At 42.5% G+C, this 16,201-nt stretch overlaps 1 protein-coding gene across 8 annotated transcripts in view; it reads left to right on the forward strand.

The window, feature by feature from the left end:
* PRDM2 (PR/SET domain 2) overlaps positions 1-16,201 on the forward strand; it is a 133,651-nt gene that overhangs the window by 53,099 nt on the left and 64,351 nt on the right. For all 8 annotated transcript variants that reach the window (XM_088845334.1, XM_088845333.1, XM_055419245.2 and 5 more), the window contains one exon: positions 5,593-5,719. In XM_088845334.1, coding sequence (XP_088701460.1) covers positions 5,593-5,719 — 127 coding nt within the window. The remainder of the gene's footprint in view (positions 1-5,592; positions 5,720-16,201) is intronic.

Consider the following 16,201-nt stretch of genomic DNA (forward strand, 5'->3'; position numbering starts at 1 on the left):
CTCCAGGAAGTGACCGCATCATCATGGTTATCCAGGTCATGAAGACCTTTTTTGTACAGTTCTGTGCATTCTTCCCACCTCCTCTTAATCTCTTCTGCTTCTATTAGGTCCCTGCCGTTTCTGTCCTTTATTGTGCCCTTCCTTGCATGAAAGTTCCCTTGGTATCTCCAATTTTCTTGGAAAGGTCTGTAGTCTTTCCTATTCTATTGTTTTCCTCTATGTCTGCATTAATTCTGCAAATGCTGAGTGTCTGCTACATAGCAGATATTCTTCTGTAGTAATGAACTGAACAGACAAGGTCTTTGGTCTCATGGAGCTTCCAGTTCATAGAGGAGGTGGCAGATAATAAACAAGTGAACAAGTAAACAAGGTAACTTCAAAAAACAGTAAGTGCATTGAAGATAATATAATGTGATGGGGTGAACAGATGGTCAGGGAGCTGCTTTAGCTCTGGTAGGTCAGAAAGACCAAATGTGGACACACTTCCTCCCTCCCCATGCTGCCATGAGATGGAGCCAGCCATGAGAAGATTTCTACAGGAAGAGCATTTCAGGAAGAGGGGCCCTGGGAGAAGCAGAGGTATTGAAGTGGGAGTAAGCTAGATAGGGGGGGCCAGTGGTTGTTTAGTTTTTCTTTCTTTCTTTCCTTCTTTTTTATAAAAGGAATAAAAGCTAGTTTGGCTGGAGTGAGGAAAGGAATGGTGGATGAGGCTAGTGAGATAGGCCAGGATCAGATCAGGGGTGGGGTTCTAGCTTGTATGGAAACTAGTTTTAGTCTTCAGTTCTATTTACCCATTTGAGAGTTGAGTCTGTCTGACTGTTGACTTTTTAAAAGATCATACTGCAGGATAAGATTGTAGGTGAGTAAGCATTTGTGTGTTCTCATAATTCTGGAGTATTTCTCCTTAATTTTTCCTAGTGTCAGGAATATTGGTGAAAATTATTGCCTGAAGCTAATTGCCCTGGTAACATTTCAAGTTTATATTTACTAATATTTAAAGAAGAGAGAGTGCTTAATTCTATAAGCACTCTTATAGAACCTGTCAGAACCCAAAGGACAAGTTTAAAGTCTTTTGTTGTTGTTTTTTGTTAAATATCAAAATATATTTTTTAAAAGTTTGTTTGGACTTTTGACTTTATGTTTTAAAATGTGGGTTTATATTTCCCATGTCTCGGGATGTAAATATTCTTACAAAACCTTAAATGTGCTTAGCAGTGCAGAAGAAGTAAACAGTATAGTAGAGATGCAAGCAATCGTTAATTTTAAAAGGTGTCTTATTTTCCCCTTCATAAATGCCTGTTTGTATAGCTGTCTTACTAAGTTGGGAAGCGTATAGCTCAATAAGGTAATGATTGTCTCAGTTGCTACAGTTTTGAAGGGTGTTCAATAGCTAACAAATCAGGTTGCTCCTAATCTAGCTACTCACCAGCTCATTAACCATTTAGAAATTTTGTATTAGTGGTAAAGACAGATATTGGGATGTTTTGTGTTTTTCAGTTCAGTTCAGTTCAGTTCAGTCGCTCAGTCGTGTCCGACTCTCCGCGACCCCATAAATCACAGCACGCCAGGCCTCCCTGTCCATCACCAACTCCCGGAGTACACTCAAACTCATGTCCACAGAGTCGGTGATGCCATCCAGCCATCTCATTCTCGGTCGTCCCCTTCTCCTCCCGCCCCCAACCTTTCCCAGCATCAGACTCTTTTCCAGTGAGTCAACTCGTCGCATGAGGTGGCCAAAGTATTGCAGCTTCAGCTTTAGCATCAGTCCCTCCAATGAACATCCAGGATTGATCTCCTCTAGAATGGACTGGTTGGATCTCCTTGCAGTATAAGGGACTCTCAAGAGTCTTCTCCAACACCACAGTTCAAAAGCATCGATTCTTCAGCGATCAGCTTTCTTCACAGTCCAACTCTCACATCCATATATGACCACGGGAAAAACCATTGCCTTGACTAGACGGACCTTGGTTGGCAAAGTAATGTCTCTGCTTTTTAATATACTATCAAGGTTGGTCATAACTTTGCTTCCAAGGAGCAAGCGTCTTTTAATTTCATGGCTGCAATCAGCATCTGCAGTGATTTTGGAGCCCCAAAAAATAAAGTCTGACACTGTTTCCACTGTTTTTCCATCTATTTCCCATGAAGTGATGGGACCAGATGCCATGATCTTTGTCTTCTGAATGTTGAGCTTCAAGCCAACCTTTTCACTCTCCTCTTTCACTTTCATCAAGAGGCTTTTGAGTTCCTCTTCACTTTCTGCCATAAGGGTAGTGTCATCTGCATATCTGAGGTTATTGATATTTCTCCCGGCAATCTTGATTCCAGCTTGTGCTTCTTCCAGCCCAGCGTTCCTCATGATGTACTCTGCATATAAGTTAAATAAGCAAGGTGACAATATACAACCTTGACGTAAACCTTTTCCTATTTGGAACCAGTCTGTTGTTCCATGTACAGTTTTAACTGTTGCTTCCTGACCTGCATACAGGTTTCTCAAGAGGCAGGTCAGGTGGTCTGGGATTCGCATCTCCTTCAGAATGTTCCACAGTTTATTGTGATCCACACAGTCAAAGGCTTTGGCATAGTCAATGAAGCAGAAATAGATGTTTTTCTGAAACTCTCTTGCTTTCTCCATGATCCAGCGGATGTTGGCAATTTGATCTCTGTTGCCTCTGCTTTTTCTAAAACCTGCTTGAACATCTGGGAGTTCACGGTTTACATACTGCTGAAGCCTGGCTTGGAGAATTTTGAGCATGACTTTGCTAGCGTGTGAGATGAGTGCAATTGTGCAGTAGTTTGAGCATTCTTTGGCATTGCCTTTCTTTGGGATTGGAATGAAGACTGACCTCTTCCAGTCCTGTGGCCACTGCTGAGTTTTCCAAATCTGCTGGCATATTGAGTGCAGCACTTTCACAGCATCATCTTTCAAGACTTGAAATAGCTCAACTGAAATTCCATCACCACCACTAGCTTTGTGTTTTTAGCATCTACAAAAGAGTACTCTCCTAAGTAGAGAGTTTGTGCTGATATTTATCAACTTCTTCCTGTTGCGAGTACAGTTAATACCCTGCAGAAGGTTGAAGTGAAATAAATGTGAACACTTGGGCTGGGTCGAGGAGGAATCTTGAAGATGTCTGGTGGGTTCTTCTAGCCAGTGTTCTGGTTATGCTGTTTTGTTTAGGAATAAATGGGTAATACATTTTTCCTCACTCCTTTTCATGTTCTTTTTTGGTTTTATTTAACACTACATATTTCTGCAAACTCTAATCACTTCAAGTGATTATATCATTTCACCATTTCATAAATATGTGACTTGTAATAAAAACATAGAGAAGCATATTATACACTTGGAACTAGAATTAGTTGACTTATAGAAGCTCATTCCTTCAACAGAAACAGGTTATCTCATAAGGGTGCCAAAAGGCATCCGTAATGGATATTTTAATGCATTAAAATATATATGTTTTTAATTTTATACGTTTTAGTTTTTTGGTTTAGGTATAACTGATTCAAGAAAGGAAAACACATCGGTTTAAAGACAAAAACAGCAGGTTTTAGCCATCCTTGGGGAAACAAAGGAAACAGTGGCTTGTTCTTTTATCTTAAAGAATTTAGAATATTTTTAAAATTTGGATAACATAACCACTGAGTTCTGCAAAGCATGAAACAAAATATTTACTTTCAAAGGCTTTATCTAGAATAGAAGGTATGTTGAAGAACTATGTTGTTTCTAAGCTGACATCTTAGATGGAATTTCTCCTGCCCCTAAAACGAGGGTATCCAATCCTCTTTCGTAAGTGTAGTGCAGTGATCAAAATCAGGAAGCTTACACTAGCATAGTATTTTATTAGCTAATCTGTACACTCCAGTATTCCTGGGGTTTCCCTGATGGCTCAGATAGTAAAGAATCTGCCTGCAATGTGGGAGATCCGGGTTTGATCCCTGGATTGGGAAGATCCGCTGGAGCAGGGAATGGCTATTCACTTTCAGTATCTGAGCCTGGAGAATTCCATGGAGAGAGGTGCCTGGAGGGCTGCAGTCCATGGTGTCCAAAGAGTTGGACACGACTGAGGCAATAACACACTTTCACACTTTATTCAAATTTTGTTAATTGTTCCAATCATGTCTTTTTAAGTAAAGAAAACTCCGTGGCATTCAGTTGTAATGTTTCATTAGTCTCCTTAGTTTGGACAGCACCTTAGTCTTTGTTTTTAATAACCTTTCAGTTTTGAGAGAACTGATCAGTAATTTTGTAGAAATGTCCCCACAGTTTGGCTTTCTGTTAAGCTTCATTATGATTAATTCACATTTATGTATTTGGGGTAGAAATCTCTAGAGGTGATGTTCTTTTCTGTGCATCGTATCAGGAGGCATATGATGTTGACTTATTATACTTACTATACTGTTTTTCACTTGGCCATTAATGTTTTATGGGAAGATATTTTGAGACCATGCAAATACTATATTATTCCTCAAACCTTCATCTACTAGTTTTAGCATCTATTGATGATTCTTGCCTGAATCAGTTATTACTGTCATGAGTGTCTAGTTGTGATTTTCTAATTCCATTATTTATTTTTCATTGATGAGTGGGATCTACTGAAGGAAGAGCTTTCCTTATTAACTTGACTGTTCATTCATATCAGTTTGGACTCATGGATTTTTATTTTATTCATGGGGTTATAGGTGGAGTATTACTTATTTTGATACTCTTGGAACTTTTTGACAGGTGAGTCATTGTGAGAGAAACCAGTAAGCCATTTGCTTCAGTTTTATTTAGGAGTGTAATCTTTCCACTCAGTATTATCTTTTCTTCAAGATCTTGTTCTCTAGGTAAAATCTGCATGATGGTGTATACATGGCTTTAAGAATTAATGTTTTAGGAGCTGACACGTGAGATATTTATAGGCATTTCCTTCTGAATTTCAAAGTTGTCTTGTAGACTCGAAGTGTAGTACAGAGGGTAAGGCAGCGAGTCCTCCAAGGACCGGAGCAGGTTGGCAGCAGCGCAGAGATAACGCGCTGCCAGGGCGCTCACGTCCTCCGCACCGCCTCTTTTAGCATCTCCGTGATATAATTAGCGGTGCGTTTATTAGTGTGCAGCGGCATGTGGTTCTTATGCTTAACATGCTCTTGGACTCTTGAAACCTGCGCTGATAATTAGTTTTCAGCACTTCTCTTTCCAGACTGCCCGGTTCTTTTAAACTACGCTTTACATTTCATCAGCTTAGATTTTATGGGCAATATGGTTCCGTGTTTTTTTTTTTTTTTTCTTTCTGCGTGGGTAGTCTTGAGGCTTCTAATAGTAAGATTCCGAAACATAAAGCAGTTTTAAGTTTAAACCGGTCCTATCAGATCCCGACCTCCACCGGACGGACTCCGGGGGAGGAGGCGGCCAGGAAGTGAGGTCCTCCCTCCAGCAGAGGGTCCCTTCCCCAGCCTCCCGGCTCGCTGCCGCCGAAGCGGAGGAGCCCTTCCTGTCGGGTTGGCCTCCGGCGCGCCGCCCGGTCAAGAGCGCCGCCCGCCTGCCCCGCCCCGCCCCGCCAACAAACCCCGCTCTGATTGGCCCGTCGCCTGTCTCTTCTCTCCCCGCAGCCAATCGCGCCGGGCGAGGAGCTCCTGGTCTGGTACAATGGGGAAGACAACCCCGAGATAGCAGCTGCGATTGAGGAAGAGCGAGCCAGCGCCCGGAGCAAGCGGAGCTCCCCGAAAAGCAGGAAAGGTAGGAGCCCGCCGCCGTCCCGGCTCCCCGCCGTCGCCCGGCGCGTTCCGAATCTGGGCGCGGGCGCTGCCCGCGGCTCTCCGTGACCTTTTCCGGACCTGGTGCCGGCCCCCCCGGCGCTGCTGAATCACGGCGCCCGGACGCCGCGCTCGGACTCTTAGCTAACTTGGGGCCGAGGAGCCGGCGCGGAAAAGTGAGCGGACGCGCGCCGGGAGGGAGCCGGGGCCGGTTGTCATTTCCCTCTCCCACAACCCGGGTCGCGGGACTTGGGGGTGGGAGCGGCGACCGGTCCCTCCTAGCTGTGCATGCTCAATATATTCTTAGCGTTTTGTGCTATTCGCCAGCGACGCGTCACAGAATGTGTTCTGAGAGTGACATTTCCAGGCCCGCAGATTCGGCGGCCTCGTGTCCATCCTCCCCGACTGTGCAGGAGGGCCGGACGCGCTGCGGCCGATGCGCTGGCCTCCCGGGCCAGGGAGAGTACGTTGCTCTTGCCACCCCGGCCCCCCACTCCTCCACGGGCCGCGCACTGGCGTCCCGGCCACCCCCCTCCAACCCGGCCGGGTAAGACACTGCCACTCCGACCCCTGGTCCTCCCCGGGCCGGGCCCTAGGCCACTCCACGCTGCGTGAGACCGCGCTGTGCAGGACTGCAGCACTCTAAAGATTTTAGCACAGATCTTGTTGAAATTAGGCCATTAACAAAATGGAAGTTGAACAGTGTGCTGTTATGGTACTTTTGACTTAACTCTAACAGTTTTATTTTGTTTTCAAACAAAAGGTAAAGTGTAGTCACACTTACGTAGAAGGAGGGGGGATAATTTCTGGGAGGGAAATAGTTTGGTTGGATATATCGTATTTCCAGCTGGCATTCTACACTTTCTTTTTTCCTTTTAATAGAGAATTTTAATGTAAACTCGTGAGTCTTTCATAGAGCCCAGCTTGAATGTATGCCAAGGCACGGTATGGTAGTTTGTCAGTAATAGAAAAAAAAAAAATTTTTTTTTTTTTGGCTCGCTTTAAGTCTTAAGTAAATTTTTGTAGCTATCTGAACTTGAGTTCGGTCCTTTACTTAGAACACTGCAGAGTGAATGGTGGAAGTCATACTGTAAATGAACTCATAGTGTAAACTTGAGTTTGGAAAAATGTAAAAATAATATTTAAAAATATAGGCAAGAAATCCATTCTGATTGTTCCATTACATATTCCTTGTATTTTACAGTATAGTCAATAATCTGTCCAGGGCAGTTTGTTGGGCCTTCTACTGACTAAATGTTCTCTGTTTAACCTTGTCTCTTCATAGTTTTTGATCAATAAGTGCTTTGATCATGAATCAGATGATCATGGTCTAGAAAATTTGCCAGGTGTTTTTACTGTTGTCTGCTGTTTTATGTGAGTGCTGAGATTTTTGTTGATATTAGGCCTAGTGCATAATTGTTTGCAAACTCTTCAGGTAATTCAGATTGTTCCTTTATTTAGTGTTCATTTTGTGTATAATTAATGTCACCAGCCTTTCCAGGTAAGTTGTGATTTGCAGGGGCTGGAGTTTGAAGGGTAGGAGATCTTTACTCTGTTACTAAGCATAATTAACTCATATTAAAATATAGTCATAGGTTAATAACAACTTCATCCTAAGGCTTTTCTCTGTTCAGTGTACTTTGGTGTGCAGGTTTAGAACATTTTATTACCTTTTTCTTTTCTTTTTTATTCCTTAATTTTTAAAATTTGAATGTGGAGGAAAAAGCTGAAAGTAAACTTTTGTTAGTGGTACATGAACTTATACATCTTCATTTTTATACCTGCCCATATTGCTGGGTTTTTGTATTGAGTTCAGTAGTTCATATTTTTTATTACCCTGTTATTTATAACTACTCCAAGCTGTGCATAACCCACTGAATCTTAAGTTTTAGTTAAGTACGTGAACCTCACTGTCGAAACTTAACTGTTTTGAACAGCTTACCGGTAAGGAGTCCTGTTTGCTCTTTATGACCTAAAGTTTAAATAGTCAAAACGTTTTTGTTACTCTCTGTAAAGCTAATTTATGGCTTACAAAGACCTGAAATGGAGAAGCTATTTATATTAACTTAGTTCTTTTTAGGTCTTATATGTGACCTCAGACATTTAAATACCTTTTCAGGCAGTGATGTCAGAGAATAAATCAACATAAATTTCATTCAGTAGCTATATTAACTTAGTATTTCTGAAAGCCAGATGTTGAAGACAGGCAGCTGACAGGTAGATGGACCATGGACCTAACTTCATTTAGGTCAGGAGGCAGGCAGAGAGAAACAAAGGGCTGAATTCTTCGTAGTTCTGAGCCTCTGCTTCTTTGCATGACAGCTGCTGTGCCTACAGCTGTGCATTGCACGTGGTGCCTTTCAGAGTTCATCAGATCGCTGGGTGGGTCATGAAGCGTATTCTGGGTGGTAAAAGCCCCGACTCCTTTCCATGCAAAGCGGCCCCTCCTCTCCCCCTCTGTGTCTCAGTCGTTCGTTGGGCTGATGCTTGTGAAGCCCCTGCCATGTGCCAGGCGCTCTGCTCGGTCATACAGGGCAGTCAGTGAGCAAAAAAGCAGCAGTGACTGTTCTCCTGGCACCTGTGGAGACAGGGGAGTAGACAAACGTTCGATCAGTAAGTTGCTGATCAGTGCCTAGATGGTTGGCATGGAAGAGGCCCTCAATAAATATTTGTTGATGGGCAAACAAAGACTCAAACGAACTTGTAATGAAGGAAGGGAACATAGTGCTATTAGAACACAGTTCATATTGTCTCTGACCAGGGAGCATGCAGTTTTGCCAGTGGCCAGAGACGTACATATGTTAGGCACTTTGAACTGGAATTATGAATTCTCTCCTTTGTAAGTAAGCCTAACTTACATGTCTGAGTAGCCCCTGTAATGAGATTGAACATGAGAAGTTCCTTGAACAGATTTAAACTTTTCAAGTGGAGAGGAAGGGAGGGTTTTCAGTGTTGGGTGTTTCAGGTTATTCTTATTTGCTCCACGGGAAGACTGTGATCTGTGAGGTAACACAGACCAAATTTAGAAGTCTTTATCATGCTGATTTCTGTTCCTAGTTAGCTAAGGTGAAAAATGAGGGATTGAATGTGCTTGCTAGCAGTAAATGATGTTAGCAAATGTTCTTTTTAAAATACAAAATGTAGCAGCAGAATGTCTCAGCTGCATCAGAGCCTTACCCATAGTTCTTTTTACTCTAAAGAAACAGCAGTGTCTTAATGCCCCTGGGCTTAGTGGAAGGAATGAAGAACACGGAGCTCGGATTTTTACCAGATGTGTGACTGGGCAAACTATGTCTGGGGGTACAGTTTCCATAGATTTAAAAATAGGTGTCATAATGTGGAATGGCCCTTGTGCTACATAACCTCACTGGGTTGCTGTCAGGAACCGTAGAGATAATAGAAAAGAACAGCTCTGTGCAGCCTGTGGGTCCGTGGTACCAGCAAGTGCCACCGACAGAATGTGGCTGACAGTTACTTATGTGGTTCTTGAGGAACTACAGAACTGTGATTCATTTACTCTATCAGGTTTATGGAGCACCTGTGAAAGCTCACCGGAAGCTGGGAGTCCTAGGTCCCCCCTCCCGTGGCAGGGCCACACTGTAGGCTGCTTCACTCTAATTTTAGGCTTTATTCTAACCTGTTGATTTTCCAGTTCATAGCAAATTAGGAGGAAATTAGAAGAGTTATTTATAGCATCAAGTAGTTTTATTGCTGATAGCTAGACAGTTAAGACAAAGTTTATAACAAAAACATTAATGAACTATAAAGAGCACAGTTCCATGAGATCACTTAACAGGGTCACATAATCTTTTCTAAAAACCATAAATAGTCCCTGAGATCCTGAGATCAGCTAATTTTTAGTATTTATCTAAAAGACTTATCGTCACCATCAGTTCAGTTCAGTCGCTCAGTCGTGACCGACTCTTTGCGACCCCATGAATCACAGCACGCCAGGCCTCCCTGTCCATCACCAACTCCCGGAGTTCACTCAGACTCATGTCCATCAAGTCTGTGATGCCATCCAGCCATCTCATTCTCTGTCGTCCCCTTCTCCTCCTGCCCCCAATCCGTCCCAGCATCAGAGTCTTTTCCAGTGAGTCAACTCTTTGCATGAGGTGGCTAAAGTATTGGAGTTTCAGCTTTAGCATCAGTCCTTCCAATGAATACCCAGGACTGATCTCCTTTAGTATGGACTGGTTGGATCTCCTTGCAGTCCAAGGGACTCTCAAGAGTCTTCTTCAGCACCACAGTTCAAAAGCATCAATTCTTTGGCGATAGTCACCATAGAACAGTTCAATTATAACCAACTTAAGAAGAAAATATTTCATGTCTTTCCGTAACTTAAACTGTTCACATAAAAATCCTGGAGGTACTCCCCACCCCACCCCACCCCCTGCCCCGCCTGGCACACACACACCTTGTTTTTAAACAAGTATTGATATTTTCTGTGTCAAATGCTTCTAGGTGCCAGAACTGTAGCAGAAAACTAAAACAACCCACGTTCCTGCTTTCAGGGAATTTACACTCTGGGGAGTGCAGAGACAACCAGCCAACAGATGAACAAGAAAAGTCTTGTAAAGTTAATAAAGTATGTGTGTCAGGGTTGTTAGGTATGTCACTGGGGATGGTTGGCCAGGGGTAGCCTGTCAGAGGCTGTGACTTGATTGACATAGAGACGGGCCTTGTCAAGTCTTGGGACTGAGAGCTGCAGGAAGAGGGACGAAGCTGGGTGTTCTTTTAGCTCTGTGGGTGCTTTATTGCTGGGGTGATGTATAGTGTAGGGAGAGCCATCTAGAAACCCACATGGGTCTTTGTGTGAAACTCAGTTTTGCAGGGGTACATACTCACCCCTTTCCTAGCAGCACTGCACATAGTGCTGGATTGTTAGTGAGATTAGAGAGAGGAGTGTGAAAGGCCAGGGAGGAGCATGTTGCCTATCTTACGGGAGCTCAGTGCAGGTCAGAACACCAGATCCACGTGTCCTGGCTGATATGTGTTCCGGCTCCAGGATAGGGAGGGGGTTTTCCAAGAGTCCTCTGGGAGAGGAGGTGATGCTGACTCCTGGTCGAATAGCTGAGCCCAGTGGGGAGGAGTCCTGTGAAGAATACTGAGGAAGGGAAGAGGGAATGAATAGAGGGAAGAAACTCACAGGGACATGAGAGGTCACACAGCTGGGCTGGACAGCAGGTAGACACAGAGGTGGATCAGAAAGCTCCGATGGAGAGTTGGAGCCACATGGGCTGTATGGTGCTAAAGCTGGAAGGAGGAATGAGCTCCGAGAAGTGCTGAGGGGTACTGAGCACTCTTGTGGGTGATCCCGTTTAGCCTCTGCTTCTTTTTAAAATAATTTGGTTGAGTGGTTGGTTGGTTGATTGGCTATGCTGGGTCTTTGTTGCTGAGTGGACTTTCTCTAGTTGCGGTGAACAGGGGCTACTCTCTAGTTGTGGTGTGTGGGCTTCTCACGGTGGTGATGTCTCTGTGGGGCACAGGCTGTAGAGTGCATGGACTCAGCAGCTGTGCTTCCAGGGCTCTAGAGCACACAGCCTCTACTTCTGCGTGGTAATGTTCCAGGTGAGGAAATGGACACCCAGCGAGAGTGGATAACTTGTCCAAGCTTTCTCTGCCAATGAATGTCAGAGGCAGAACTTGAAGCCAAGTTTTCCATAAAACCTGGTTTTCACATGGTTCTACGCCATACTCTGCTTTTTGTCCAGTTGTACATGTGGAGGTGGAGAAGGGAACAGCAACCCACTCCAGTATTCTTGCCTGAAGAATCCCAGGGACAGAGGATCCTAGTGGGGTACAGTCTATGGGGTCGCAAAGAGTCGGGAGCAACTGCGTGACTAAACAGCAACAACATGTTGAGGACAACAGCAGTGGAAGTGATCGCATTGGTTCCATTTAAAGTTAAAATTAGGGGATACATTTAGTGAAAACAGAGAACAGGTGGGCTTCAGTGACATTTGATGTCTTGACCTGCCCTGCGCTAGCAGCCAAACAACTCTGTTTGAGGCTCCTTGGCCAAAGCTGAAGGGTGGTGGCTGAATGACAGAGGCCTGGCCGTGGTGCCTGAGGACGATGACAGATGGGCCCTGAGCTTTCTGGGGCCTGGTGGGCAGGTTCTGTGCCCACTTACAGGGCACTTATCCCTCGGTCTTCTTGGTAAGTGTTGGAGCAGGGCATGGGCCACTTGAAAGTGGCTACGACTCTGCGGAGATAGGGACCCGACATTAGATTGTTCCATGGCTTGTGAGTGTGTCCCCTTGGACTCAAGTGAGCAGCGTCCTGGTTGGTCCCCAGGGGGACTCACTGCCTATAGCTGAGTGATGCCTTTGCTCAGCACTGGGTGACCTGACTTTGATGGTTGCCTGCTGAGTTGATCTTGCTATTTTTGTGGGGGTCTGTTTTTAAAAGCTCAGTGCAGTTTCTGTATTTTTTTCAACAGTAAGATTCAGGGAATTTTTTTTATTTCTAATTCTTCTTCTGCTGTTACTAAATTGCTCTAAATTTAGGGAAATAAGTTGGTTGGTATTTTTGTGCCCTTGATTCTTACTATGTATAACTTTGTTCATAGGAAATTTGTGGATTAACTAAAATTTTTCAAAGCATTTTGTAGTTTCAACTGCATTTTAGTGGATGAATTTGCAAAAATCCTAGTATATAGTGTAATTGAGTATGCTAGGAAATATGCTATGCTCTGTGTAAGGTTGTTATTCTGGCTCTTCTGTCCATAGAAACTGAAGGTGAGACTTGCCTCATACAGGGGAAAAAAAGAATTAATTATGATTAAGTTTTCTAAAAGGTGAAAAGACATGAATGTAGAAAGTTCCAATAGTTGATTTTTAAAAATTCAGTTGTAATTTGAAAGTAACAAAAATAAAGAACAATTTGCTATGCTTTGCTTAGACAAGAATACTGCGTTCTTTTTTTTTTTTACATTATGGATTCATTACTGTTCTTTAAAACTTACCAATTATTTCCTTAGGCAGTTTTACATTCCTGTTTACAGATGGGCTGTTACACTACACGAACTTCATGTTCATAGAATTACAGAGAGAGTATGTATAGTTTTATATTTGAAGTTGCCTCTAAAGAACTGAGGAATGGAATAAATGCTCCCAGGAATGCCCTCCAGCTGGTTAAAAATCAAAAGACATTTCTTACAGTTAAAGGCAGGGTGGCAGACTGGGAGTTGCAGCTTCCGACAGGCTTGCATGGTGCTCTTGCTGGCATTCACAGAATCTGCTACATGCTGCCGAGGACAATCCTCAGATTTGCTTTTATTAATGTTAATAATTTGGTTGGCATAGTTTAGGAAGTTGAATGACTTGCAGAGACTTGGAGAAACAGGAGTTATTTGAAAACATTACTGTTGTTTCTCAGAGTGAAGAAGATAAATACTGAAAGCAACCATTTTTCTTTATTACCACTTAGATTAAACCAGTGTCAGATGTTCGGAGAGTTGCTGGCTGAATTCATTCATTACATTGCGTTTTGATATCTCAGGATTTGATACTTCTGTGCACACCATGTCATCATGTGATGGACTGTTGCTTTCTGTTGCTGTGACAGTGGCGGCATGTTGCTCGTCTGCCCAGCACTGAGCTTGGTGCTTCATGTACCTCGTTGCTCATCCTGCTCATAGCCCTGCAGCGTGGGGAGTCATTCTTCTCCTTCGTGAATGAGGACACTGATGCTTGAGGGCTTCCATGATTTGCCCAAGTTCACCCAGCTGCTGAATTAATTGGCTCCACTTTGCCTAAACCTAGTTTTTGTTCCTTAATGTTTCTAAACAGGATGCCTACACGGAATAAGTAGCAGTGTTTTATAAGGATTTGCTAATTAGCCAAGACGAATTTTCACTGCTCTCTTCAAAATTGCACACCTTAATCTTAAATAATAAGACAATGTGATTAAGTGAAATCTTTCGTGTTAGAAAGCTAAGTTACAGTGAAAACTAATGCCCTCAGTTATTTTTGCTTTGGGGTTTATGGATTAAATAGATTTATTGTATTCCTTTGAGCACCTCAAACAGTTTTTGAAAAAACTAACAGGTTAGATTTTACTCCCTTTCTAGCTCTTGTCTGTTAAGTGTTCTTTTAATGACATGTTTGCTGGTTTGAGCGTCTTATGAATATTTCATCTCTTAAGTGGTGTATTATTTTTGAAATCAGTTTTGAAAGCACAGGAACCGAGTAAGACGTAGTCTTGGCCTGACTCCCCCTGCAGTGCGGATGGCAGAGGCACCGTGTCTGGGATTGTGGAGTTCTTCCATCTTGTTTCATTGGTCGTTTTTAATGATGTTTCTCAGCTAAACAGTGATGTTTAGCTTCCTCTGCTAAGTGTTCTCTTGTTGAGAATGACTGACTGATTTCCACTGAATAGAAAACAACTTTAAAAGTTCCCTTAAGCTGAGTGTTATAGATCATGAAGATGTTTTAATTAGCATACTAATCTTAAAAGTCTAGAAACTGATTTTAAGTGTGATTCTGATCTGTTTACTGGATAATTGAGTTAAAATACGCTTGTTAGTTTCCTTCACTCTCATGATGTGACACCAGTAAAAGAGGGCTTTTGTTTGTTTTGTCAGAGAGAGTGTGTGTGTGTGTGTGTGTGTGTGCGCGTGCGCGCGTGCTTTCACGTTCACTCAGTTGTGTCCGACTCTTTGCCACCCCTGGACCACAGCCTGCCAGGCTCCTCTGTCCATGGGATTTTCCAGGCAAAAATAATTGGGCGTGAGCTGCCATTTCCTTCTGATGGGGGTAGGTTTTTATTTTTTACCTTTTCCTTTAAGAAGAATTCATCTGAACTGTTTGAAACAGTAGCTTCTTAAGAGGTTTTGTTTGCTGATAAAGCTGTCCTATTCTAGGGACTTGACTCATTCCAGAGGAAAAGCAAGCAAGGAGACAAGAAGGAGAGAGGAGTTGCCCTAACCTGTCTGTGTGCACTCCCGAATCATCCTCACGTGGGGCAGGAGTGATTCGTTGTCATGTGTATCCCACTGTAGAGTCTTTAGAATGTGTGTGCGTGTTTACAACTTAATGCTTCTTGGATTTGTAATTTGTAGAGTATTTAGTTGTTCTGTAGAGATTTAGTAAGTCCATAACACCCTCATACACACTGTAGCCTGAACAGAACTGCTGCTTACTCTGCGCTTTCATTTTTTCATATTTCTTAAGCAGTTTTCTTTCTTCTTTAATTTTCTCTAAAAATTAAGGGGCGGTAACGTTGTTTAAAAGATTTAAAACTGGCACATATTTTAAGAAAAGTCCTGAGGGATTGTGGGTAAGAGACTAGACCATGCTCAGTATTCTGAAGCTCTTATTGTAGCTACTTATTTCCTCTTCCCATTTTTGTGGTCATGACCCTGAAATTCAAAAATTTTTTTTTGATAGAAGTTTTTCATTGTAGGATGGTGTAGTTATTTTAATTGTTACCAAGTTTAATATATTTTAATATCACAAAGAATATTTGAATAGTTTCAGAGGTAGGAAGTTTATTCTAATAATAAAATAACGCGTTGTGTGCGATACATAAAGATGTCGCCTTCTAAAGTAAGATTATGACATCTGAAATCCTTGCTATTTTGATACTTTAAGGAATTTTTATATATCCTTACTAGTTTAATCATTATCTGAATGACCAGAACCTGATTTCACCCTTAATGTGATAGCTGTGTGTTACCACTTAGGTAGAGTTGTAGAGGATTGTCTTTGCTTTGGTTAACAAGAAAAGCAGTAAATACTCCTTAGGCTAAAATTCCTCCTCCCCCTTATTTCTATTAAAGCTACAGTGATAAACAATCTTTTCCTGTTGTGCTTATAATCCTACCTCTTGGTGCAGTCTTTTGTAGGTTTCCAGAGCCACCACATGCCACAAAAATGAAGGCAAACTGGTTTGTTCACCCTTGTTTAGAACCCCAAAACCAAATTATGTGTACTGTTTGAAGTTCCAGGACAGTTTGGAATTGAAATTTCTGTGCCTTTTGTTATTTTTCTACCATTTGGCTTCTTAGTTTCAATTTTCATTCTCTTGCGGGTTTGAGGTATAAAATAGACCTTTCTGGTTCCTTTTGGCTGTATTTTTGTTTTTAACCTATGGGATTTTCACAGCCTGTTTTTCTGTGCAGTAAAGCTGAAAGTCTCAGGTTCCAGTGAGGAAATGAGAGGTCACTGCGCTTCACCTTCTGCCTTGGTCCCTTCATGGTGAAGATGTTCGTGGTGGCATCAGTGGAAACCTATGTTCTCTCCCAGATTTGTGTTGCCGCCAGGACAGTGCTCATTAGTTGGCAGTTCTGATTTTTGTCTGTTTACACATATAGATTGTAATTTTTGTTCGATTAACACTGGAGGTGAAATTGCAGCTTCCCTTCTCACTGTCATCCAAACAAATAATAAAAAGCAGTCTCAGTCTTGGTTGGATTTTTGAACAAGGGGTTTTAAGATTACAGATTTGCTGGTTTTTA

The sequence above is a fragment of the Moschus berezovskii genome, chromosome 17 (assembly GCF_049115385.1).
Source record: "Moschus berezovskii isolate FMDL1 chromosome 17, NW_MosBer_1.0, whole genome shotgun sequence".
In the NCBI taxonomy this organism is placed as follows: Eukaryota; Metazoa; Chordata; class Mammalia; order Artiodactyla; family Moschidae; genus Moschus; species Moschus berezovskii.